General features: G+C 34.9%; 1 protein-coding gene across 3 annotated transcripts; it reads right to left on the bottom strand.

Annotated features, from left to right (window-relative positions):
- Nucleotides 1-5,791: 5,791 nt before the first annotated feature.
- Nucleotides 5,792-22,021, bottom strand: LOC123913428. 3 transcript variants are annotated; one of them, XM_045964171.1, is made up of 5 exons: nucleotides 21,827-22,021; nucleotides 18,887-19,000; nucleotides 16,953-17,086; nucleotides 6,980-7,082; nucleotides 5,792-6,237 (listed from the first exon to the last, which is right to left on the bottom strand). In XM_045964171.1, the coding sequence occupies exons 1-5, from the start codon at nucleotides 21,906-21,908 to the stop codon at nucleotides 6,233-6,235; spliced, it is 438 nt and encodes a 145-aa protein (XP_045820127.1). In that variant the 5' UTR covers nucleotides 21,909-22,021; the 3' UTR covers nucleotides 5,792-6,232. The 3 variants fall into 3 exon arrangements, with proteins under 3 accessions (XP_045820127.1, XP_045820126.1, XP_045820125.1); XM_045964170.1 differs by lacking the exon at nucleotides 5,792-6,237 and adding an exon at nucleotides 6,297-6,514; XM_045964169.1 differs by lacking the exon at nucleotides 5,792-6,237 and having other exon boundaries at nucleotides 6,815-7,082.
- Nucleotides 22,022-27,614: the final 5,593 nt, after the last annotated feature.

Below are 27,614 nucleotides of genomic sequence, written 5' to 3'. Positions count from 1 at the left end.
GACACATACATGTACTACTTCATTATTTTAAATTACTATTATTATTTTTAGTTTTTTTTTTACCTCATTATTATTTGAAGTTATTAAGACAAATTATCATGTTGAAATGGCTTAATTAGTAAAACTAAAATAGTCTCTTAAAAGACAATTTTTTTGTTTTAGATTGGTCCCTTAAAGAAAAATAATGTCCAATAGGTCCCTTAAAGAAGAAAAAAAAATTCGAATAAGTCCCTTAAAGACATATCCGTTAATCAGTTTGAATAGGTACCTTAAAGACATATCTGTTAATCAGTTTGGTCCTATTCAGACCTTTTATTAGGGACCAAACTGATTAACGGAGATGTCTTTGAGGGACCTATTCAGACTTTTTTTCTTTAAGGGACCTGTCCAAACTTTTTTTTTTTTTTTTAAGAGACCAATGTGAAACCAAAAATATCTTTAAGGGACCATTTTACTAATTAAGCCTATTGAAATTTATATAAGGTTAAATAAGTAAATCGTCCTATAGTTTTCCATAATTTTGTTTTTAGTTTCTAAATATATTTTTTCTACTTTTTTGGTCTCAGAAATAGTTTTCATTCAACTCGTGCATATCATTCAAAATTTTAAATTTTTCCTATGGTCACACATTATATCTTACAAAAGTTTAATTTTTTTAACAAAAAAATAATTTTTTTGTTGGCCCTAATTTTCATTCACGAGCTTATTTTTCATTGAACAACTCGTGTATATCATTCAATTTCTAAAATTTAAGCGGTAAAAAATATGTTTGAGTTCTAAAACTTATGAAGAGCATCTCCCAGTCCAGCCACTATGAGCTATGTGAGGCTAATGAGTCAATTTGGTCCATTTGGTTTATCCACTCATTTTATTTTCTTATTCCACTTGATATATTTTTCAAACTTATCTATTTTATGAGAATGATTAGATGTAATACAATTTTACACAAAACTCGATCAAGTTTTTTAAAGACTCTCTTGGAGATTAAAATACCATGATGGTTTTGCTAAAGTGCTTCCCCGTGTTCAATCCGATCACCATCCTATTATTGTTCTTTATGAAGGGGAGCCTAATGAAGGGAGAAATCGACCTTTCAGATTTGAAGCTGCTTGGAATACTCATGAGAATTTTAAACAGGTCCTTCAGGAAAATTGGAACAGGGGAAGAGATTTGGTGTTTCTCTTAAACAATCTCACTGATAATCTAAAAGTCTGGAACAAAGAGGTTTTTGGAAATATTTTTAAAAGAAAGAAGGAGCTTTTGGCAAGACTGAATGGGATCCAGAACAGTCTAAATTATGGTTATAGCAATTTTCTCGAGTCTCTGGAAAAGGAGCTTCAAGATCAACTCGCGACTACTTTGTATCAAGAAGAATGTCTATGGTACCAAAAGTCAAGAGGGAAATGGATTGCTGATGGTGACCGAAATACGAAGTACTACCACTCAAAAACAATTGTTAGAAGACGTCGTAACAAGATTGTTTCCCTTAGAAATGAGACAGGAGAATGGATTGAGGATCAAGAAAATCTCAGCAACATGGTAAGGAATTTCTACCTTAATTTATATCATGAAGACAAGCCAGTCCGCGACCCTGTTGTTTCATGGACGACTTACCCTCAGAATCTTGAGACCGAACATCACAAGTTGAGCTCCCTAGTGCATTACTTAGAGTGTAAGCAAGCCCTTTTTGATATGGGCCCTTATAAAGCCCCTGGTGAAGATGGATTTCCTGCATTCTTTTTCCAACAAAACTGGGATATTGTTGGTGGCTCTGTGTATCACTACGTGAATCAGGTGTGGTCTAACCCTTCACTTATTTCTTCAATTAATAATACACTACTTGTTTTGATTCCTAAAGTGGATAAACCCGAGTTTATTTCTCAATTTCGTCCTATTGCTTTATGTAATGTTGTTTATAAAATTATTACAAAAGTGATTATTAATAGAATCAAGCCCCTCTTGGATGGCATCATCTCCCCATATCAATCGAGTTTCATTCCGGGGCGTACTATTCATCATAATATTGTTGTGGCCCAAGAGATGATGCATTCTATGGCTAGAATGAAAGGTAAAAAAATGTTTATGTCCATTAAGATTGATCTTGAAAAAGCGTACGATCGTCTTAATTGGAACTTTGTTGAGAAGTGTCTGACTGATTGTAAGTTTCCCCCTAAGCTTATTAATATTATTCATCATTGTATCACATCCACTTCTTATAAAATTTTATGGAATGGAGATAAAACTGACACTTTTACCCCTACGAGAGGCATTCGACAAGGGGACCCTTTGTCCCCTTATTTGTTTGTGATTTGTATGGAACGTCTTTCTCATATTATTTCTGATCAAGTGGAGGCTAACTATTGGAAACCTATGTGTGCAGGTAGAGCAGGGCCTAAAATTTCCCATCTTCTTTTTGCTGATGATCTTCTTCTTTTTGCAGAGGCATCTATTGAACAGGCCCATTGTATTATGCATTGTCTGGATATGTTTTGTGAGGCTTCGGGTCAAAAGATTAACAACCAGAAAACTCAAATTTTCTTCTCCAAGAATGTTGATGAGGAACTCAAAAGTGATATTGTTCAACATACGGGTTACACACCAGTTATCAATTTTGGTAAATATTTGGGAGCCAACATTGCTCCCGGGAGGACTACTAGAGGAAAATTTAACCACATTATTGGGAAAATACAAAACAAATTGAGTGGTTGGAAACATCAGTGTCTTAGCTTTGCTGGAAGACTCACTCTCACCAAGTCTGTTCTTAGCTCTATTCCTTATTATCACATGCAATATGTCAAACTCCCAAAGACTATATGTGATGAGATGGAAAAGATTCAAAGAGGTTTCTTGTGGGGTGATACTGATCAAACTCGAAAACCTCATTTGATTAACTGGGAGGTTTGTTGTTTGCCAAAAATTAATGGAGGGCTTGGCATTAGGAGTCCTCATCAAATGAATGAAGCTTTCCTTATGAAAATGCTTTGGAATATGATCAATAGTCCAAATGATCTTTGGTGCAAAGTTCTTTATAGCAAGTATGGAAGAAACACCGATCTTCGAGTTTCTATGAACATGCAACCCTACGATTCTCCTTTATGGAAAGCCTTGGCAGGTATCGGGGATCAGTTTCGATGCCATACTGTTTGGCAAGTGGGGAATGGACAACAAATAAATTTTTGGCTTGATAAATGGATGCCTAATGGACACTCTCTGATGAATTTTTCCACTCAGCAAACCATTGATACGACGCTTACAGTAAAAGATATTCTAACTAATATGGGAGAGTGGGACATCAATTTTCTCACCACTCATCTTCCTCACACCATTGTGAACCAGTTGGTGGCTATACCGGCTCCGAAGGATACAGATGGCCCTGATTTGCTAGGGTGGGGTGGCACAAGTACTCGTCAATTTACTGTGCAAAGCGCATATAACCTTCAGCGAGGAAACAATATATCGATTGCGGGAAATTGGAAAAGTTTGTGGAGTTGGAATGGACCCCATAGAATCCAAACCTTCTTGTGGATTGCTACTCATGAGCGCCTCTTAACGAACTACAGAAGAAGCAAATGGGGGAATGGAATTTCACCCACTTGTCCTTCTTGTGGGAATGATGATGAGACAATTATCCATGTTTTAAGGGATTGTATACATGCAACCCAAATTTGGATCCGACTAGTGGCTTCTAATCGTATTACTAACTTCTTTTCTTTGTCTTTGTCTTGCAGGGACTGGATCTTCGATAACATATCAGGAGCACACAATAAGGATTGGCAGACTATTTTTATGGTAACATGTTGGTACTTGTGGATGTGGAGAAACAAGAGTATCTTTGAGGAGGGTTTTCGCCGCCCCAGCAACCCAACTCATGTGATTCTCAAGATGGTTACTGAGATAGATAGATGCAAGCAAGCTCATGTGAATGGAAGGCCTCAACAAAAAGATACTATTTTTATTGGGTGGAAGCAACCTCAAGAAGGATGGATTAAGCTCAATTGCGATGGCGCTCATAAAAGCTCAATAAACCTGTCAGGGTGTGGCGGTCTCCTTCGAGATAGCTATGGTAATTGTTTGAGCAGTTTTGCGCGTAAAATTGGCTCATGCGATGCGCTCCATGCTGAGATGTGGGGCATGTACATCGGAATGAATTTAGCTCGTAGGCAAGGAATTACCCATCTTCAAGTAGAAAGTGATTCGAAGATGTTGGTCGACATGGTAACAGGAAACTGCAACGTTAACAGAAATATTCCTACTTTGATCAAGCGTATTCGTGATCTCAAGAACATGAATTGGCATGTTCAGTTTAACCATACATGGCGAGAAAGAAACAGATCAGCTGATTGGTTAGCTAATTTCAGTCTAACTTTGAATTCTTTTGATTTGCATGTTCTAGAGAGTCCTCCTAGAGAACTCCAAAGTCTCATTTTTGATGATGTATCCGGCGCCTGCATGCCTCGGAGTGTTCGCGTAGTGTTCTAATTTCTTTTTTGGGCTCTGCCCTCTTTTTGTAACCAAAAAAAAAAAAAAGATGTAATACAATTTTATTATTTTATTATATACTAGTTAATAAATTAAAAATTATTTCTTCTATTGAACTAAATTTGTAATTTATAAAATTTAAAAGAATTCTTAATATTATCTTTTAAAATTGTAGGAAGATGTTGATAATGATTAGTGTTACGGATAACAATCTCTCACATAATATTCCTTAACCCTGTTGTGATCAGCCCTTTTCTGCAGGTATAACGTGTCAGTGCTGCAATTTTTGGGGCATAATTAAATGGATTATGAATAGTATTACAATCTCTAACATTTTTTAACCAACTAGTCAATGTATATCTTTTTACGTTGAATAAATGGATTATGAATATCTTTTACGAACGCCAAAAAAAAAACTATAGAGTTGCATAAATATCTTTAGACATACAAGTCTCCAAAATATCATAAAATATATTTGAAATTTCAATAAGAAGAATCACCATAACATAAACATTAAAAGAATATAGGGAGAAGCTAAAACTAGTCAACCAACCAATATTTATATTCCTCTCGTCAAGTATGATTAAATTTTACCTTCGAGTTAAACTTTAAAAGCTCTTGTATACGACCATGCACCAATCGGATTATTACTAAATTTAACTTTTCTCATGATCATATCAACCAAACTTTTTTTTTAAAATGTTATTTGTTATATATCTTTTGGAATTGTTTTCTAGAATAAATTATTTGAATTCAACATACATTGTTATAATATTAATTTATAAATATATTAATCATAAATATTTATTTATTATTTTCTAAGAAAATTACTCCATACTCCCTAAAAGAGTGCTAGACTTCTCTATTTTTTCTTGTACTTTTTCCTCCTATTATCCAAACTTTCAAATAGTGCTTCTAATAGTGTACGTTTGTAGCAGCACTCCTCAATATAAACTCATTTTTCAAATGGAGTAGTATTTTTATTAGGAAAAAAACTTAACTTTAGCCCATAGTTTTGACTTGAAACTCTGTTTCTATTTGAGCACACGATCAAAACGTTATTGCAAAACAAACTAAACGTGAAAAGAACAAGTAGTTTTGGCATGTTTTATTTAAGAGGAGTGCTAGCAACACACTCTTTAACAAACACACTCTAACACACTTTTTTCTATTGGTTAAAATTTATATGGGTCCCATAAAAGTTATATGGGTCCACATTTTTTTATGGGACCCATGTGAATTTCAACCAATAAAAGAGAGTGTGTTGAAGTGTGTTTGTTAAGAGAGTGTGTTGCTAGCATTATTCTTTATTTAATTAAGTTATTAAGTACACGCAAGGGGTTTAGAGTGTTACACATGTTCTTATTCAGTCTCAGTTTCATTCCAGTCAAAGTTTCTTTTTCCTAGAATCCTTTAAATGCTTACACACGCTACCTTTAACTGAGCGTGTCTGGTCCGTGCATCTACAGACGTACCTCTTACTACTGGTACTAAGCAACGTACTATTTCTGAATTCTTCACACCACTTGTTGGTGTTACACTACTTATTCCTGTGGCGTCGATCGCTACAACTCCAACATCCAATTCCAAGTATTTCCGCTCATGCCTCCTTTTGTATTTGTGCTTTTAATGTGTTCTTACTACTTGACCTCCTTGGTCCACTTCGGTTCTCAACCATAGTACCCTGCCTACCATACGCGACATTGAGTTGATCAGGTTCAATACACGATGATTCCAAAGGGTCCGTACTGGATCAACCTGCTGTGATGCCAATTATAACACCCAATACCAATTTATCCAGAATATTGATAGGAGTATACATAATGGATCCGGATACATTAAAATTACAAAACCATTCAGATGAATACATAATTGGTATTACAACCATTCAGGAATAAAATACATAATGATGCATACAATGGTTAACTAAAGTCTTATATAAATTATAAGACAACATAACATCATCTCAATCACGTAATCCAATCTCTTGAAGGATCGCACCTCAAGCTTCAACTCCAAAAGTTTACCTCTCTATCTGAAAAAATAAAATGGTGACTACCCTGAGGAAAACCTGATTTGCAGTTGACCTGGTGTATTGAAGGCTAAAATCACATTTAAAAGCTGCAAGCTTATTTAAGAAATTCTTTGGTGGTCAATCTGGACCTAAAACGAGTGATTTTAAGTAATAAAATTATTATGAATCCATTCTCAATCAACCTCGAAAGTAGACTCGCAGACGGATCCATAACAGTTGTAAAAGTGCAAAAGAATTTAATATTCAATTACACATCAGGAACTAAATATGTTAAACATAAGGGACCAAATTGAAACCTAAAATACACATCAGGAACTAAATATGCAATTAAGCCTTAATATTCTCCTATTAAAGTCAGGATGTTACATTATCCTTCCTTTGAGTAATAATTTTTTGTCTTTGCTTTTAAGTTCATTTATGTCCTTCAAACTTTTGAGTTAAAGAGAGGTTTAGAATGAGATATACCTTCATAGGTGATGATGCGAGGCTTATACAGTCGAGGAGGTGGTATTGGTCTTGTGCCAGCCCAACAATCCACTCTAGAACACACATTATTTGAATTCATATCCTACAACCAGAGCATCAATATTCTAGTCAAGTCTTTCATAATGAATCTAAAAGGATGCCAAATTAATCAACTTCAATTTGCTTAAACACAAAAACCAAATTAGAAAACATAAATAATGAGAATACCTCCAAAATCCAAATTACAAGAATTTTAAATATGTTTTGCCTATTATCGCTTCTTCTTTTGAAGAACTACATCAACTACTTTAATGGCATGGTCACTAATTATTAAGTATATAGCCCCTCAATGTTGGCTGCTATGAATGTCAATCCTATCCAGTGTTACCACTTGAAGGCTCAAAACAAGAATAATATTTTCAACCAATAACTGCAGTAGCTTTCACTTTGTACACCGAGACTCAACTTTATAATTGTTGAGGTGAGATCATACTACCATTTAGCTTATTAGAGAAATCAAGCAATATAGGATATCTTTTTGCAGAAAAACTTGTACTTAGAAGAATAGGGACTAAAAATCAAAGGGAAAATTTAACTATACTTGCCATTTGACCATAGGATTTCTATACAACTTTTGGTCAGTATTTAAAGATGTTATAACTACAAACTAACTTAATCTCAATCAGATTTGAGTTTGATATTCAATAGCTCTTGGTCTATTTTTAGGTAGTATTATCACACAATTTCAAGACAAATAATTATCCATATACTTATATGATGACATAAAACATTGTCATTTTTTAAATGAGACTTATGAGCGCATAAACCTATTAAAGTCTGAGTCGCTCTTCCTTGTAATCCTCTTCAAAAATCTGAAATCAACCATACATGCCATAAATTACCACTTTTTGTACTACTTATTTTCATATAACCTTCCGTGAATGATGTATTCAAACTTTTCTTGAATTGAAACTGGGCCGTCGTGGAGGCAAAATCAATTCAGTGTAATGGCAATATCCAGTTATCCATTACTCAAGACAAATAATATCATTTAAACTGCTTTAACAGATATCTATTGAAAAGCTCGGTAGCATAATATTGTAATTGCAATTTGTCATTACTTCTTACTTATGACACCAAGAAACCTTAACCACATATAGTTTGCTGGCTTTAGAATTATTAGCTCTGGCTTCAAAATAAAGGTATTTGAAGGTAGATAACCTAAGAGTATTGATGTGACTTGTGAGCGACCATACTAGTTTTATTTCTTTTTCAGGGAATTCACTGTTCTTTTAGATATGACCATTTAACAGTAATTTTTTGGATCTTTCTCAGCTTGGTCAACTACAAACAGGACTCCTATATTTCGACGCATGTAAGACATTTAACCCCATTAAACTTAGTGCCTTGCCATTCTGAATTTACTTTGACTGACCTTAGATGCTAAAAATAGGTAACAAACACTTGTGTAAGAGTTATTCCATACTTTGAATTCAATGTATCAAAAAATGATAAACTTCTTAGTTAGCACCGGCAGAAAGAACCTCCACAATCCACATAATATGTGATAGGAATGTGAATGTGAATGTGACTGATAAAATGGATATTGATTATGGGCCTAAGCCCAAAGTGTGGAGAATATATTCTAGAAGCAAAGGAAAAGATAATAAATGATGAGGTGTCAGTGTGGTGCATGGAATGCATGAGTCGTAGTAACTATATAAGGAAGCATAGTAGTAAGAATAAAGTTAGCTAAGAATTGAGATTTTTCTTGGTAGGGTCACTTTATGTGATTTGGGCAGAACGCTCCGCGTTTTGTGGGCTAATAGTTGTATTCAGGTGCCTCTGATCACATGACAGGTGAATCCACTTTGTTCTCTTCATATAGTTCATGTGCAGGTAATCAAAAAATAAAAGTCGCAGATGGCTCCTTTTCAGCCATTGCCAGCAAAGGGTCAGTTGTGTTGTCTCCAATGTTAACTCTTAAAAATGTCCTTCATGTTCCAAACTTGTCCTGTAGTCCAATGTCCGTTAGTAAGTTAGCCCATGATATAAATTGTCAAACTAATTTTTTTCAGATCTCATTGTGTCTTTCAGGATTTGAACTCGGGAAAGATGATTGGCAGCGCCGAGGAGAGTGGAGGACTCTACTACTTTGACATTGGATCTGCATCACAACTACCTTCTAAAACAATAAGTTCCTGCTTTGAGTCTTTTTCTGTTTCGAATAATCATGATGACAATATTATGTTATGGCATTTACGATTAGGTCATCCTAGTTTTCCCTATTTAAAACACTTGTTTCCAAAGTTATTTCGTAATAAGGATATTTCTTTGTTTAAATGTGAAGCATGTGAATTTGCGAAACATCATCGTTCCCAATTTGCAATACAGCCTTACAAACCATCAAAACCTTTTTCTATTATTCACAGTGATGTTTGGGGCCCTAACCGTACAAGTACACTATCACTTAAGAAATGGTTTATCACCTTTATCGATGACCATTCAAGGGTATGTTGGGTGTACTTGTTAAAGGGAAAATCTGATGTTTGTCAGGCTGTAAAAGATTTTTGTACAATGGTGCAAAACCAATATCAAACTAATATTCAAGTCTTAAGAAGTGATAATGGCAAAGAATATTTTATCACTAATTTGAGTGATTTTTTTCTTGAAAATGGAATTATACATCAAAGTTCATGTCCTAATACTCCCCAACAAAATGGAATTAGACATTTATTGGAGGTAGCTAGAGCTTTACTTTTCTCAAGTAAAGTACCAAACTATTTGTGGGGTGAAGCGGCTTTAACTGCTGCCTATTTAATTAACTGAATGCCTTCAAAAGTTCTCAATTTTCAAACTCCAATTGATACTTTCAAAGAATGTTTTCCTAGTACTCGTGTTTCAAATGATTTGACATTAAAAAAATTTGGTTGCACAGCCTTTGTACATGAACATAAGAATGTTGGAAAACTCGAACCACGTGTTATAAAATGTGTTTTTGTTGGATACTCCCCAACCCATAAGGGATATAAATGTTTTGAACCTAAAAACAAGAAAATGTATGTCACTATGGACGTTACATTCTTTGAAAACAAATATTTTTTTGATGATACTCATCTTCAGGGGGGAATTTAAAGGACATGAGTTTTTTTAATAATTTATCTTTGCCTGAATCAGAAAGTTCTAAGACTTATAGTTTTGCACCAACAGAAAATGGCCATGATTCTTTATCTGAGCCTACTCCTGTTATGAGTAAGGAACTTGGTGAATTTGAGCCTACATTTTCTCATGAAGAAAACCATGAGAATTTTCAGAGTAATAATGATGATCTAATTGAAATGCCACAAAGTAGTGAGTCATCTAAAGAGAATAAGTCTGAAGCAAAAAACATTTGGAAAGGAAAGGTTTTTGTGAGAAAGAATCACAAAGAAAGTGATGAGTCCACATCTCAACAGTGTCATGAATCTGAACCGGGGAATGATCAGCCTCCTAAAAACCGAAAAGGTAAGTCTATCTCTGTTTCTGAAAGTCGTATCTTGTATCCCGATATAGATGATCCGGTTGCTGTTAGAAAACCTGTTAGATCTTGCACTAAACATCCCTTGTCTAATTTCATATCATATTCAAAATTGTCTTCATCATTTTCTGCTTTCACCTCAAAATTGTCTAGTGTAGAAATTCCAAAAAATGTACAGGTTGCTCTAGAAGTTCCAAAGTAGAGGGAAGTTGTACTTGAGGAGATGAAAGCCCTTGAAAAGAACAAAACTTGGAGTGTTATGACACTATAGGATGGGAAGAAGACGGTTGGATGCAAATGGGTGTTTACTGTGAAGTATAATTCAGATGGGTCAATTGAAAGGTATAAGGCTCGATTGGTAGCTAAGGGGTTTACTCAGACCTATGGTATAGACTACTCAGAGACATTTGCTCCTGTTGCTAAATTGAATACTGTTAGAATTCTCTTATCTGTTGCAGCTAACCTGGATTGGCCCCTACATCAATTAGATGTTAAGAATGTCTTTCTCAATGGTGATTTAGAAGAAGAAGTATATACGGACATTCCTCCTGGTTTTGAAGAAAGGTTTGGATCAAATGTATGCAAACTAAATAAGTCTTTGTATGGATTAAAGCAATCTCCTAGAGCTTGGTTTGAAAAATTCACTCAGTCCATGAAGAAACAAGGGTACGTTCAAGGGCAGGCTGACCACACCTTGTTCACAAAGTTCTCCCAAGATGGGAAAGTAGCTGTCCTGATTGTTTATGTCGATGATATTGTTCTTACTGGAAATGATACAGTTGAAATGGAAAAAGTAAAAGAGAAATTAGCAGCAGACTTTGAAATCAAGGATTTGGGATCCATGAGATATTTTCTTGGTATGGAGGTTGCTTGATCAAAAGATGGTATTGTTGTTTCCCAGCAGAAATACATCATAGATTTATTGAAAGAAACGGGAATGAGTGGATGTCGACCAGCAGATACCCCATGGATCCTAATGCAAAACTTTGGGAAAAAGGTAATGTTCCTGTTGATACCGGAAGATACCAGAGATTGGTTGGGAAATTGATTTATCTGTCACACACCAGACCAGACATTGCTTTCTCAGTTAGTGTAGTAAGTCAGTTTATGCATTCTCCTTTTGAGGAACATCTTGAGGCAGTCTATAGGATATTGAGATATTTAAAGGCAACTCCCGGAAAAGGATTATTTTTCAGGAAGACTAATGAAAGAAATGAGTCTATCTTCACCGATGCTGATTGGGCAGGTTCGATTACTGATAGAAGATCAACCTCTGGATATTGTGCCTATGTTTGGGGTAATCTTGTGACATAGAGGAGCAAGAAACAAGGAGTTATAGCAAGAAGTAGTGCAGAAGCTGAGTTTAGAGTTATGGCTCAAGGTATATGTGAAGGATTATGGATCCATAGAGTCTTAGAAGAACTTAAGATGAAAATTGAGCTTCCGTTGAAATTGTACTCTGACAGTAAAGCTGCTATTAGCATAGCTCATAACCCTGTTCAACATGACAAAACCAAGCATATTGAGATTGATCGACATTTCATAAAAGAGAAGTTAGATGCTGGAATCATATGTTTACCTTTTGTAACTTCAAGTCAACAAATTGCAGATATCTTAACCAAAAGTTTGGCAAGACCCACATTTGAGCATTTGATAGGCAAGTTGGGCATGACAGATATCTATGCACCAACTTGAGGGGGGGGGGGGGGGGGGGGGGGGGGGGGGTGTTGGAATATATTTAGTTTCCTAATTTGTTATTTCTAGAAGATTCTAAACATATCATTATTTCCTTTTATTTCTCCTAAATCAAGGAGATAGCCAGTTGTACTTTTATTATAAATACCAGCCTTGAGCTGAGGAATAATATCATTACAGCATTCACACATATTTTTTTAACAGTTACTTTCATCCCAAGTGGGTAGGTTACCAGAGGAACAATATTTGGGATATTTTATGAGTGGGTTAAAGCCTCACATCAGAAGGAGAGTTCGTACTTTGAATCCTGTGACACAGATGCAAATGATGCGAATTGCAAAAGATGTGGAGGACGAATTGAATGAGGAAGAAGACGATGGAGAACGCAATTACGCGAAGAAGAAGGGTACTGATCGTTTGGGTCGAAATGATTGGGCTGGATTTTCTTCTAAAACTCGGAGCGGATATAGCCCAAACTCCAAAGACCCGACCCGATTCGCTAACTCAAGTGGATTTAGCCCAAGTTCCAAAACGGGTTTTGTAGGTTCCAGCCCTAATTCGAACGCATCTTTTTCTTTGACGGGACGAAAAATAGAAAACCATCGCCGAAATACATCATCAGAACGGTGGAAGGGAGTGCAAAGCTTTCAGAACAACGAAAGTGAGGAGAGAAGGGCGAAAGGTTTGTGCTTTAAGTGTGGGGAAAAATGGCACCCAACACTTCACAAGTGCCCTGAGAAATCTCTAAGAGTTTTGATTCTGGGAGAAGGTGAAGGTATGAATGAGGAAGGAGAAATTATTTCTTTGGAGACACAGGAGGTTGTGGTAGATGAAGAAGATGAAGTGGAGGCTGAGTGTAAAGTGATTGGCGTGTTAGGGAGTATGGGGGAGTATAATATGATGAAACTTGAAGGTAAATTGCAAAATATTGATGTGGTGGTGTTGGTGGATAGTGGAGCCAGCCATAATTTTATCTCTTCCAAATTAGCTACTGCTTTGGAATTGCCTATCCCCCACATGGCTGCTAGAAGAATCAAGTTAGGAGATGGACACAAGGTGTTATCTCAGGGAGTTTGTAAAGGAGTCAAGGTCAATCTCGGATCTATGGAGGTTTCAGTAGATGCTTTGGTATTAGAACTTGGGGGTTTGGATGTGATTTTGGGAGTCTCTTCGTTGTGCACTTTAGGGAAGGTGATGATGGATTGGAAAGCTCTCACGAGGCAGTTTTGGCATGATGGAAAATCAATAACCTTGCAAGGACAAGGTAAAAATGCAGTTGAGCATTGTTATTTAAATTCTTTTTTGGAAGGTAGTCAGGAAGGATTGAATAGAGACTGGTGGATACCTCAAATTGAGAAAGCAAGTTCTGATGTAAGCATGAAGCCAGAGCTGGTGGGGCTGTTACAACAATATGCTGATGTTTTTCAAGAGAGTATAAGGCTTCCTCCAGAAAGGCCTCAAGTTCATTACATAAAATTATTTCCTGATCATGGTCCAGTTAGTGTGAGACCTTATAGATATCCTCACCATCAGAAGGAGGAGATTGAAAGGCAAGTACATGAGTTGTTGCAAGCAGGTGTAATAAGGCCGAGCATGAGTGTTTTTTCCAGCCCGGTGATCCTTGTAAAGAAGAAAGACAGCAGCGGGAGGATGTGAGTGGACTATAGAGCTTTAAACAAAGCTACTATCCCAGATAAGTATCCAATACCAATTGTTGATGAATTATTAGATGAATTGTTTGGTGCTACTATTTTTTCTAAAATAGACCTTAAATCCGGTTATCATCAAATAAGAGTTCATAAAGATGATATTCATAAGACCGCATTCAGAACCCACAATGGACATTATGAATACTTGGTCATGCCATTTGGGCTAATGAATGCTCCAGCCACTTTCCAGTCCACCATGAATGATATTTTTAGGCCTTTCTTAAGAAAATTTGTGCTGCTTTTCTTCGACGATATTCTGATATATAGTAAAGACTTAGTGACTCATCAAGAGCATTTGGAACAAGTTTTATCTGTGTTGATATCTCACTGTTTTGCTGCTAACAAATCCAAATGCAAATTTGGATGTGATGAGGTTGATTACTTAGGTCACATTATTTCTGGACATGGTGTATCTGTGGATCCTGGTAAGATTAAATGTATTAAGGATTGGCCTATTCCAAAAAAATGTTAAGGGTGTACGAGGATTTTTGGGCTTGACTGGATACTATAGAAAGTTCATTAGGGATTATGGCAAGATTGCAAAACCCCTAACTGAACTGACTAAGAAAGATAATTTTGCTTGGGGACAGGAAGCTACAGATGCTTTTGAGAAATTGAAATTAGTTATGACAACTTCCCCTGTTCTTATTTTACCCAATTTTGATCTACCTTTTGAGGTGGAATGCGATGCAGCAGGTAGAGGCCTTGGAGCAGTTCTTATGCATAACCGACAACCAATTGCTTTCTTTAGTAAAGCTTTGTCTGAGGGTAATTTAGCAAAATCAGTTTATGAGAAAGAGCTTATGGCCTTGGTTTTGTCTATTCAGCATTGGAGACATTACCTTTTAGGCAGACAGTTTGTGGTATATACAGACCACAAGAGCCTGAAGCATTTTTTACAGCAAAGAGTTTCATCCCCGGACCAACAATGTTGAAGTAAAGTACAAACCTGGGTTGGAGAATAAGGCTGTTGATGCTCTTTCAAGATGTCATGGAGAAATGAATGTGATAGTATCTTCTCCTAAATGGTTGGAAGGGAAGCAACTATTAATGGAGGTGTCACAAGATGCTAGTATTCAGAAGATGATGACAGAATTAACAGCAAATCCGGAGTCTAAACCTGGATTCTATGTGCAACAAGGTGTGCTATTCTATAAGGGAAGATTAGTCATTGCTGCTGACTCTCCCTCTATTCCTTTATTGCGCAAAGAATTTCACAGCACTCCTTTAGGAGGATATTCTGGGTTTCTCAGAACCTACAGAAGAATAGCTGACAATATATATTGGGTAGGAATGCAGAAGACTGTGAGAGATTTTGTTAGAGCTTGCGATGTCTGCCAAAGACAGAAACATTCAGCTACTACACCAGGAGGTTTGTTACAACCTTTACCAGTTCCTCATGCTATATGGGAAGACCTTTCCATTGATTTTATAACTGGTCTACCCAAATCAAAAGGGTATGAAGCAGTTTTAGTGGTGGTGGACAGGTTATCAAAATACAGTCATTTTGTTCTGCTCAAACATCCTGTTAATGCTAAAACTATAGCTGAGCTGTTTGTCAAAGAAGTGGTCAGGTTACATGGTATTCCTTCTTCTATCATCAGTGACAGAGACCCAATATTCATGAGCCATTTTTGGATGGAATTGTTCAAGCTACAAGGAACAAATCTAAAAATGAGTAGGGCTTATCACCCGGAGACGGATGGACAGACCGAAGTAATAAACAGATGCTTGGAAGGTTATTTGAGGTGTTTCGCTTCAGATCAACCAAAATCCTGGTCTCATTGGCTGCCGTGGGCAGAGTACTGGTATAACACTACCTACCACATTTCCATTGGTAAAACGCCTTTTGAAGTTGTCTATGGCAGGTCTCCTCCTAATATAGTGAGGTTTCTTAGTAATGAAACAAAGGTAGCTGCGGTAGCACTTGAACTCAGAGAAAGAGATGAAGCTTTAAATCAATTGAAAATGCATTTGCTTAAAGCTCAGCAGCAGATGAAAAACCAGGCCGATAAGAAAAAAAGATCAGTGCAATTCGATGTTGGAGAATGGGTCTTTCTTAAGTTAAGATCTCATAGACAACAGTCAGTGGTCAAGAGAATTTATCAGAAACTGGCTCCTCGTTATTATGGACCATTTCAGGTCATGGAAAGAATGGGAGCAGTTGCTTATAAGTTAGCTTTACCTCCACAATCCAAAATACATTCAGTGTTTCATGTCTCCTTGTTAAAGAAGGCAATTGGTAATTATCAAGTTCAAGGTGAGCTTCCTAAAGAGCTGGAAATTTCTCCTAATGATGATGTGTACCCTGAAAAGGTATTGGGCAAGAGGTTAACAGTACAGGATGGGATAACAGTTTCTCAAAGCCTTGTTCAGTGGAAGAATAAATCATTAGATGAAGTCACATGGGAGGATGATGATGTGTTGAGAGGACAGTTTCCTGAATTTAGCCTTGAGGACAAGGCTGTTGTTATGGAGGACGCTGTTGATAGGAATGCGAATGTGACTGATAAAATGGACATTGATTATGGGCCTAAGCCCAAAGTGTGGAGAATATATTCTAGAAGGAAAGGAAAAGGTAATGAATGATGAGGTGTCAGTGTGGTGCATGGAATGCATGAGTCGTAGTAACTATATAAGGAAGCATAGTAGTAAGAATAAAGTTAGCTAAGAATTGAGATTTTTCTTGGTAGGGTCACTTTATGTGATTTGGGCAGAACGCTCCGCGTTTTGTGGGCTAATAGCTGTATTGCTGTTAGTTTGTTATCCTCTTTCTATTCAATTTCCTTTGTAATCACAGATTCCACTAATAAAATCCTTTCACTATCGTCTTATTATCATCATATTTCATCTGTTCATAACTTAAATTCTACAAACATATTCACATACCTATCAATATGTGACATCAACAGAACGGTTTTATCAGATAGTTCCGCAAACGATCAAGCAGATAATAAAGCATATATAAATTTGGATTATATAGATTAATAATTGCTTCTATATCGGATATAATAAAGCATGGAACAACAAATGAAATGAGCATTAAATTTACCTTAGTATTTAAAACAAGCGATGGAGACAAAGCCAACAAGAATCTTTCGCCTATGTTTAAAGGATAAATCTCAGTATTTACATCTAGCAGCATGTACATGTTATGCTTCTCACTTCGTGCAACAATCCGAGAAACTACAAGAAGATATTCATAAGTTCATCCCAACTTAAACTTGATAAATTCAAGTTTCAAAAGAATATATAGACAGGAAAAAAGCAGACATAAAAACAGAGAGGATTGCATTGTTATATCACTATATGTAGTCATACCAACTTAAACTTGATTAGTTGAAGTTTCAAAAAAATGTAAACATGAGAAAAACACTACAAACTACAAACTAACTTAATCCAAGGCTACTAATTATCCATATACTTATATGATGACATAAAACATCGTCATTTTTTAAACGAGACTTATGAGAGCATAAACCTATTAAAGTCTGAGTCGCTCATCCTTGTAACCCTCTTCAAAAATCCGAAATCAACCACCATACATGCCATAAATTACCACTTTCTCTACTACTTATTTTCATGTAATTGATCAATTTTTAAAAAAGCATTCAAAGCATATTATAAAAGAACTTCCCGTCACACAACAACCATCATAATGTTAATCTTGTTATCTAGATAATGCAATCTTGTAGAAATTCAAAAGAATCCAATGTTTTATTGTCAATGTTATTTAGCTAATATGCATAAAATCTAGACTCCGGCACAAATTGTAGAAAAGCAGCATATTTTATAGGCTGAATAAGTTCTCAAAAACGAAAATAGACTGCATTAAGCGCCAAATCTCTCAAATACATAACATGGTAAAAAAGGTCCTCTTGTTAAGCTAATTATAGAGCTGTAGTTATATAGCAGCATCGTAAATTGCACGACGCATAGGTAATTGACAGCAAGTGTTAATTGCATAAAGAAAAACACATCAGTACAATCATTATACCATATGAGAAACATATAAAATTCCAACTATCATACTTGGGGTTTCTAGGGCCATATGCTCCACCCGTTTTTTAAGATAATGGAAAAAGATTCCATCTCACAATGATTTATAGTCTTGTAGGATTTGTATACCTGGTTAAATTTTGATTTATAAAATTGAAGGTTAACTTTTTCTCGAATCAGAAGATCGAAGGTTCTTCAATAATAAAAAATGATAAAATCGACATCCCATCATCGTTCCCAATAGGTATATATCGATTATAAACCAAACGGGGCAAATATGTTGGAACAAAAATTACAATAAGCAGAAGATTTAAGGTTCTTGGGCAGAGCATGTTTCCTCAATTAAGTTTTAAGTAAAAGATTGAATATTCTTGAATTATCAAGAATTAAAAAATCGGTATATACCTATTGGGAACGATGACAGGATGTCTATTTAGAAAGAGTCTCCAGACCAAAATTGAGATTGATACTTTGCTTCTGAAGGTTCTCTTTGGTAGGGAATCTATTTAGAAAGAGTCTCCAGACCAAAATTTAGATTATAGACGGGATTAAAGCATTCCAGACCTCTGCATACCAACCAACCAGAATCTTCTGATTCCTCAGAGGTTAAACATCGATATGCCTCCCTAACCGAATAACTATAATCTCCCTATCTCCAGCAATCTTTTTCCCCCTCCGATCTCCCTATCCCCAAGGCTAACTATAATGGCTAAAATTAAATCTCGTAGTAAATAAATGCAACTAAACTCTCAAGGTAGAGCAAGCTGGAACTTAAGCAAACTCACAATAAACTCAATCTTTAATCATGAATACATGATAACACAAACTATCAAAAAACATATTTCTTTACTATAGAAAAGACCATATAACTACGTATGTAACAATCAGGATGCCCCCCAACTATATATAACTTTATAAATTTAAATTAATAATAAGGTCATAATCATCAATTTTAAGTACATTCTAAATTGAGCTATTAGTTTATACCTCTGTATCCATGGGTGTACGCCAGAAACCAATCCAAAACTAACAAAAACCCACGAATAATAACTTCAGCCATGAACACTTTGGATCCACAAAATGTACATTTCTCACAGATATCTACACAATATAACCAAAAAGTCAATGGTAAACCACAAAGGTCTTACAGGGCAGAAAAATATTAAACAAAATCACATAAGAAAGTCATCAATGAACATGTCAAATGTACAAAACAGGAAGTTTACTTCAATTACAATGGAGCCAATCTTACATCATGCATCACAATATGTAGTTGATCAGTTAAAAGAAGCCACACAGTATGCAGTTGTCATGCAAGAAGACAGCTTAAGAGAAACATGCAGCAGACTAGCAAAAACCAGAGCAACAGAAATTCTATTACATAAGGCAAAAAATTAGCAGGCAAAATCACATGTACTCGGGATAAATTAGCACCAAATTTATAAAACATAGTATATTCATTGACTCCATAGTATCTCATCCATCTGTTACTCTATAGTCATTGAGGTAACAACTATCTTTCACAGTAAGGCATCAGTCAACATTAGGGACAAGGTTCATTATGTTCATAATGCAAAATCACTTCCAATTGCAGTTGCAGAATTGAATTTAGGGACTAAGGGTCATCAAAGCAGACTATATATCCATTCATGCATTATTATGAATAAAAAATCATAATTTTTTTAATAGAAAAGCGGACACTGATAGAGACAATTGCTTGAGTAGCAATTAAGGCAACAACTAGCTTTCGCATTCAGGGACTAGGGTCATTAAGTAATTTATCCGGCATTCTTTGGGCAACAAGACATCCAATCACTTTTTACCGAAGCAGAAGATTAAAATTTTTTATCGAAGCCGTCATCTTTCCCAACAGGTATTGATTATAAAGCAGATGGGGCAAATATTTTGAATGAAAATTCCAAAAATGTGTAAAACTACATTATCGTAACAAACAACAATGTTTTTTTAAAATATTGGTACCAAACATGATCTTGGAAAGAACACTTTTTGCACAGGGTCATGGGACAACAAGAACACCTTTGCTCAATTAAGCTTCTTTTGTTTTGTTTTTATGAAGCAGAAGATTGAATGTTGTTCATAAAAATCACTTCTAATTGCAGTTGTAGAATCAAATTTAGGGACTAAGGGTCATCAAAGCATAATATATACCCATTAATGCATTATGAATAAAAATTCATAATTTTTTTTAATAGAAAAGCGGACACCGATAGAGAATTGTTTGAGTAACAATTAAGGCAACAACTAGCTTTCACATTCAGGGACTAGGGTCATTGATGCATCTATGATCCATCCGTTACAAAATTTATAAAACAATATATTCATCGATTCCAATGGTCAAATTTAGGGTTACTAGGGCAATATACTCCACCCTTTTTCAGATAATGAAAACAGATTCCTTAACTCAATAATTCACAGTCTTATCCATGAAACCCACCATCATTCCCAACATGTATCGATTATAAACCAAATGGGGCAAATATGTTAGAATGAAAATTCCAAAAACAAGTGAAACTCCATTATCGTGACAAACAAAAAACTGTCTTTTAAGGTTCTTTTGGGACATAACAGAAAACCTTTTGCACAATTAAGGTACTTTTGTTTTTCTCATGCGGGACTTTTGTTTTTCTCATGCAGAAGATTGAATTTCCTTGAATGATCAAGAATGAGAAAAAATGGGTAAAGTTGTACCTTTTTTCAAGCAGAAAATTGAATGTTCAAACAAAAAGAACACCTTTGGTCAATTAAGGTTTCTTTTATTTTGTTTTTATGAATCAGAAGATTGAATATTGTTCATAATGCAATCACTTCTAAATGCAATTGCAGAATCGAATTTAAGGACTAAGGGTCATCAAAGCAGAATATATACCCATTTATGCATTATGAATAAAAATTCATAATTTTTTTAATAGAAAAGCGGACACCAATAGAGAATTGCTTGAGTAGCAATTAAGGCAACAACTAGCTTTCATATTGAGCGACCAGGGTCATTGAGGCATCTATGATCCATCTGTTACAAAATTCATAAATCAAAGTATATTCATCGATTCCAACCGTCAAATTTAGGGTTACTAGGGCAATATACTCCACCCCTTTTTCAGATAATGAAAACAGATTCCTTCGCACAATAATTCACAGTCTTATACATGAAACCCACCATTGTTCCCAACATGATTTGAATATTGTTCATAATGCAATCACTTCTAATTGTAGTTGCATAATCGAATTTAGGGACTAAGGGTCTTCAAAGCAGACTATATACCCATTCATGCATTATGAATAAAAATTCAGAGAATTGCTTAAGTAGCAATTAAGGCAACAAGTAGCTTTCACATTCAAGGACTAGGGTCATTGAGGCATCTACGATCCATCCGTTACAAAATTTATAAAACAAAGTATATTCATCGATTCCAACGGTCAAATTTAGGGTTTCTAGGGCAATATACTCCACCCCTTTTTAAGATAATGAAAACAGATTCCTTCACACAATAATTCACAGTCTTATACATGAAACCCACCAACGTTCCCAACATGTATCGATTATAAACCAAATGGGGCAAATATGTTAGGAATGAAAATTCCAAAAACAAGTGAAACTCCATTATTGTGACAAACAAAAAACTGTCTTTTAAGGTTCTTTTGGGACAGAACAGAAAACCTTTTGCACAATTAAGGTACTTTTGTTTTTCTCATGCAGAAGATTGAATTTTCTTGAATAATCCAAGAATGAGAAAAAATGGGTAAAGTTGTACCTAAGCAGAAAATCGAATGTTGAAACATAAAGAACACCTTTGGTCAATTAAGGTTTCTTTTGTTTTGTTTTTATATAGCAGAAGATTGAATGTTTTGTTAATCATAAAGAATGAGAAAATGGGTATCTGAATCAACAAAGAAAGTTGAATAAATTACCGTAGCAAACAGAAGAAATTGAATGTTGTTTGTGATGATTGAACAAACCACCGAACATCCAACACAGAGGTGTTTGTTTCATTCGATTCTTGAAGAATAAAGAATGGATCTGTTGCAATCCACAATGTGTGTGAGTTTTGTTTCATTCGTTTCTTGAAGAAGAAAGAAAGAAAGAATGAGTTTTTATGTTCTTTTCAGATCACAAACACAAAATTAGCGTAAGCACACATATTTAATCACTTCGCTTAAATGGGCCGTTTGATTTTTTTATAATTAATTTTTATACTATACTATATAATACTAGTACTTTCTTAAAAAAAATCTTAGGAAATTTTTTTTTTCCTTATAATTACCAAAAAAAAATTGTCTTGGGTAAAAAAAGTGCACGTTGTTCCATGAACTTAGCTCAATTGGTAGTACATTGCATTATATAGGCAGGGGTCGGGGTTCGAACCACAGTCATACCACTTATCCATGTTACGAGTGAAATTTCTAGTCACTAAACTACTTGACAAAAAAAAATACATGTTTTGGTTTTTAGTTTAAGTTCCTATTATTAAGCTAATGTGTATTTTTAAATAATTATTTTGCAGATATATTTAGAATATTATAAAAAAATTTCAAAAAAGAAACTCAATTTAATTTTTATGTGGAGATTTTCGTTACATTATCTTTATGTTTTGAAATTTTTAAAATTTATATCGAATTCTTTACATTTTAAAAAATTCTAAAGTTATATAAACTAGTGGCCAAAAAACCACGTTTCGTGCCCTCCTATCTGATCCAACATGATGAAGAAAAAAAAAATCACAAAATTTTGCTATCCAATATGATGCTAACATTGGAATTTAAACTAAAGATTATGTACACTAAAAATCACAGTTTACTACTAATTTATTAATGCAAATCTAATATTTAATGAATATTAAAAATATATAACTATATCATAATAACTAGAACATCGAACAGTGTACGGTCTAATTAGCCGTAAGATATGTAATTATAAATTACAATATGATAATTACAATAATATAAGGTATATGAACATTTTTGAGTACCCGGCAATCAAATAAATCATACCACCGCGTAGAAAAAGCGTGTTCCCTTCAGATAACATTAAACGATAGTTCAACAATAATTTTGGATAAAATATTCATACAAAGGAAGATATATTACAGAAGACTTCCTTATAGACCACATTCGAAGTCTTAGTTGTATCTTCGTCGTCATCGTCGATGATCAATATTTTTAATACTTCTCTAGAAGTAACTCTTGAAATCGCAAAAAAAAAATTCATTAAAGGAAATTGTCTTCATTGAAATTTAAAAGGAATTGTTACGTCAGATGGTGTCAGAGAAAATCTAGGTATTAAAATCTGATCATCAATATTACTTCCTGAAATAATTTTTCATTCAAGAACATGTTTTCCCAATCTTGTAATAATAAGTATTGTTCCATTGCATAATCCTAATTTTTTATTCAAATTCCTTAATAGCATAACAGGAACTCCAACTTTAAGTCTCAACATGTGATTTGGGAGTCCCGACGTAGAAATCGTGTTCAAAAATTCGGGAGTATGAACATCATTCACTGTTTGACCATCTACATTCTGTGCGAGTGGAGTATCATAACTCGAATATGTTTTTTCTTCACCAGGAATTAAATCCAACATATAATCATTTATGGTGTCGACTATTGAATTTTTAGGAGCTAATATAGCTCTATTTTGGAAACATGTTATATCGTTCATGTTTTGTAAAAGTTGGGTTATGTGCTTTCAACGATAGAAGCAAGAGGATTACCTGAATTTGGAATCAATAAATCTGATGGAATGTCAAGTTCTAAATCATTGTCGTTGTCATCTTCAATTTCTCCATCGCCAACACCCAAAACCCATTCAGAAAACAATCTTTCTTGATCCGGAAAGGTTATGATACATTGCTTGCAAAAGAAACAAATGTGAATCAATGATTTTTTTCGTAATAAATAATATAGTCACGTTGATATATACATGAAGTTAACTACTATTTGCATAAATATCACCTTGATATATATATTTGCAATAATACGATCAATCATACTTCTCAACATGAACAAACATTTAAGTTCAGAGAAAAAATATATTTTTCTTAGCATGTTTAGTTAAAAAAAAAAAGTAACTTTTAAGTCCAGTAATTTTTTTCTTTCCGTAAAAAAAAACACTAAGAAAATAGTTAACATGTTTAGTTAATTAGTAAAAAATATTGAATTAGGATAAAAAATGTAATTTTTTTTTTTTTGAAAAATAAAACATTAAGAAAATGTATGATTTTATGATTTGCTAGATTTTTAATTATCGATTTTTAATTGTTTAAACTGTGCAATGTAATTTGATAGTGTTTAATTGTTGTATGAAATCTTTCCTATGAAAATCGATGGTGCTTATCAATTATTACACATAATTTTACTCACAATTGGTATATTTGTCACGGTGGTTGAAAATAATGGCTTGTATTGAAATGTCGCGGGTTTAATTAGGTTTATGGTTTTTTTGTGTATACAAGAGATATACAAGTTTATAATGTAAGAGAGATATTTCAAAATTTTGAAATATGATGTCGTCGCATATCCAATTGATGAGCAACTATAGATGACCAAAATGTGATGAACTGAGTTACAGTTGACGTATGTGATGACAGTGATGTACTATGATCATGTCCATGTATACTACTTTGTATAAGACATAAGTTCTAATTAATTCAATCAATAATTAAGTATTAATTAATATAGCTATAGCCTATAACACACACAAGTAACAACGCTATTTGGAACTAGTTGTTGAGGTTGTTTGTTCCTTTGCTTGGTCCAGATGGTGGAACTTTCCCCTTTGGAAGCATATTGAGAATCAATGGCCCATATGCTGCTGCTTTTCCACCACCTCTAATTTCCAATACTCCTGAGACGTGTCCTTCCTTCTCGGGCATCATCGCCGTCCTGTCGCTTGGAAGTGCAAGGTTTGATGTGGCTGGGAGGTGGCTGAAATCGTTCAAGGGCCTAGCAGAGGATAGAGATGATAATGATAACAGAATTAGCAGTGTTGCTGCAAGGCGAAGGTGATGGTTTCTCAGTGGATTTACCATTTGTTTTACTACTAATTAATGATGAAATTAAGACAGATGATGGAGAGCAAGATTCTATAAGATGTGTTAGTAGATCAAGAAAGGTAGATTTAATTTGTGTGGATTTGTGGGGTGAGGTTTGGTTAGTAGATAGTATTTATATGGAGAGTGTGTGTGTGTGTGTGTGTGATGAGAGAAACAGCATGGAAAGTATCATTCCATATTAAATTCCATTTCTTGACTTTGCCATGCCATGCCAACTTGGTCTATCACCAGTTGTTGACAAGGTCATAAATCAGAACAGAGTATATTAATAAGAAGTAGATTTTCATATGTAATTGCATTGCGCCACTTAATTACACCTACCTTGTTCGTCGATTTAAATCAATGATTGAGGACTACGGTTGGATTTCCCGCAACTGTGATAAAGGAGAGGCTAAAACTATTTGATGTCAGAATTGACCCCGAATCAGATTAGGAAGTCCAGTGAGCCGGATAATGATGTCCAAATCAATGATAAAGATCTAATGTTGTGGATACTTATTATTGATGCGGGTAATTGTAGCTACCACTTAAGTTATGGTACATACTACCAGCTACCAGTTCAAAGTATTGTTAATTGCAGCTACATGACAATTATAAAATCTTGTTATCAAGTTTTGCAGCATGAGTCTTAGTTTGTAGTCCAACTTTAGACAATTTTGAGGTATGTATGGGTCAACCTAGCTAGTAGTATTTGTCTTGTATAAACAATAGTAAATGACAATGAAGTTAAACTTACTAGCTAGCAAACATGGAAACGTAACGAACTTTTCAATGCATTATTAATTTGAAAGAAACGTAACGAATTCAAAAATTGTGCCGTCTTGTAAAAATAGGAGTCCAGATCTACTCCATTACTTTATCCTCCATTTCCCTCCAGTTTTCCTCCGGATGAATGACATGTGGCAATTGAATTTTTTAATGGATGAGATTAAACTTCAGTATAGGTTCAATTTTTATGGTTACTCTCTGTACCCTTCTTCTTCTCAACAACTACAACGAAAGATAAAGAGAAAATAACAACAACGTGAACCAACAACATCCACCCCGTTTTTGTTGCTTCACCATCGATCTCTTTATCTTCTAGTCGCCGCCGCCGTAGCGCCTCCGTAGCGCCGCCGTTCATCTCCCGTCGTCCATCTCTATCCCACTGTCACAAACCACCCCAAGGCCACCGCTATTGTTGTTGGTTATGCTATTATTGATTCCAAAACTCTGCAATTTATGTTGATGTTGAGCTTGCAAAAAAAATTCTATTTGTTAATGCAAAATCAGATTTCATTTAATCAAAGTGTAGATTCGTAGAATCTCATTTTCTCCCATTTTTCAATTTTGCGATTCAACAAATCTACAATAGAGGTCACGCCGGAGACTTAGCGAGAGCGCGGTGGGCTTTCACTTCGAGATGCGGCTGAGAAAAAGGTTCACGTTTTCAACAGAGTGCTGCAATGGGAAAAAAGATTTGGGAAAAATTGCAAATCCAAAAAAATTGGGAAAAAATTGCAGAGCTTTGACATGGTGGATTTGAGAGAAAGAAGAACTAATAATATAAACATAGTGGTGGCGGAGCTTTGGCATGGTGATGGCCGTCGACGGTGGCAATGCAAAACTGTTGAATGCAAACAGAGAAGATGAGCGTACAGAGAAGTAACCATAAAAATTGAACCTATACTGAAGTTTAATCTCATCCATTAAAAATTTTAATTGCCACATGTCATTCATCAGGGGAAAACTGGAGGGAAATGGAGGATAAAGTAATGGAGTGGATCTGGACTCTAAAAGAATAGTAGTAAAAATAAATACTGTATGTTAATGGTAGATTGAATTAACTAATTAACTACTATCTTTTTAATAAGAAAAAACAAATTAAGTGAAATCATGCATGCCCCTTGAAATTAGAAACTAGTACTAGTACATGTACATGGATGGAATGAATTTGAGTGTTTGGTGGTGGTGAGTGTGAAAAATAGTAAAAGTTAGAGTTGACTATATGGAATTGAAGCGTGTTGAGCTAGAAAGATTGATTGGTTACAAAACTGAGTGGTGTTGCACAGCACAGCACACTAGCAGCACCGTCACAACAATTGTTCCTTCCCAATTTCCCACCTTGCTTCCTTCATTATCCACAAAGTCGTTGAGTCCCCGTACTAGTTAGTAATTTTTGACGCGGCATGTAAGATGACCTGAACGTGTGTTTATAAATGAGGATAATCATCACTTTACAAGTTAGTTTTATAGAGATGAGTTAGATTCAATGTCCAATTCTGAGATACATCCAAGAACACTTCGAAAAAATAACGCAAATCTCTTCTAACTTAACTAAGGTTATAGGTTTGATCCCTGAATATTAGTTCAATCGGTAGAAATATCAACTTCTTAGATCAAGCGACTCTAATTCCTCCACTTCTTATGTCTAAATTTCTAATAACTTATCATTTTGCCTATTTATAAAAAAAAAAAAAAATTTAAAAAATCGTCTATCTATGAAAAAAAAATGGGAATACAATATTTTTATAATATACACATGCTCTGATGTCAAAGTCCTCAATATTGTCGTCATATTCCCAAATTATACATCGTGGATATAATGGATATTGTAAACAATACCCCGCTTTATATCTGCATCAAAGATCAGCTAATGCCAGCAT

The sequence above is a fragment of the Trifolium pratense genome, linkage group LG3 (genome assembly GCF_020283565.1).
Source record: "Trifolium pratense cultivar HEN17-A07 linkage group LG3, ARS_RC_1.1, whole genome shotgun sequence".
Lineage (NCBI taxonomy): Eukaryota > Viridiplantae > Streptophyta > Magnoliopsida > Fabales > Fabaceae > Trifolium > Trifolium pratense.
This window is presented reverse-complemented; position numbering and strand designations above follow the sequence as displayed.

Bases quoted from the DNA above. Each gene is read 5' to 3' on its own strand.
- LOC123913428 (XM_045964169.1), bottom strand. From the start codon at position 21,908: ATGAAACAAACACCTCTGTGTTGGATGTTCGGTGGTTTGTTCAATCAT. The intron at 19,001-21,826 runs GTAATTTATTCA...TATATTGTGTAG, and splicing joins AATTTCTTCTGTTTGCTACG to ATATCTGTGAGAAATGTACA. The intron at 17,087-18,886 runs GTATAAACTAAT...ATCTTCTTGTAG, and splicing joins GTACACCCATGGATACAGAG to TTTCTCGGATTGTTGCACGA.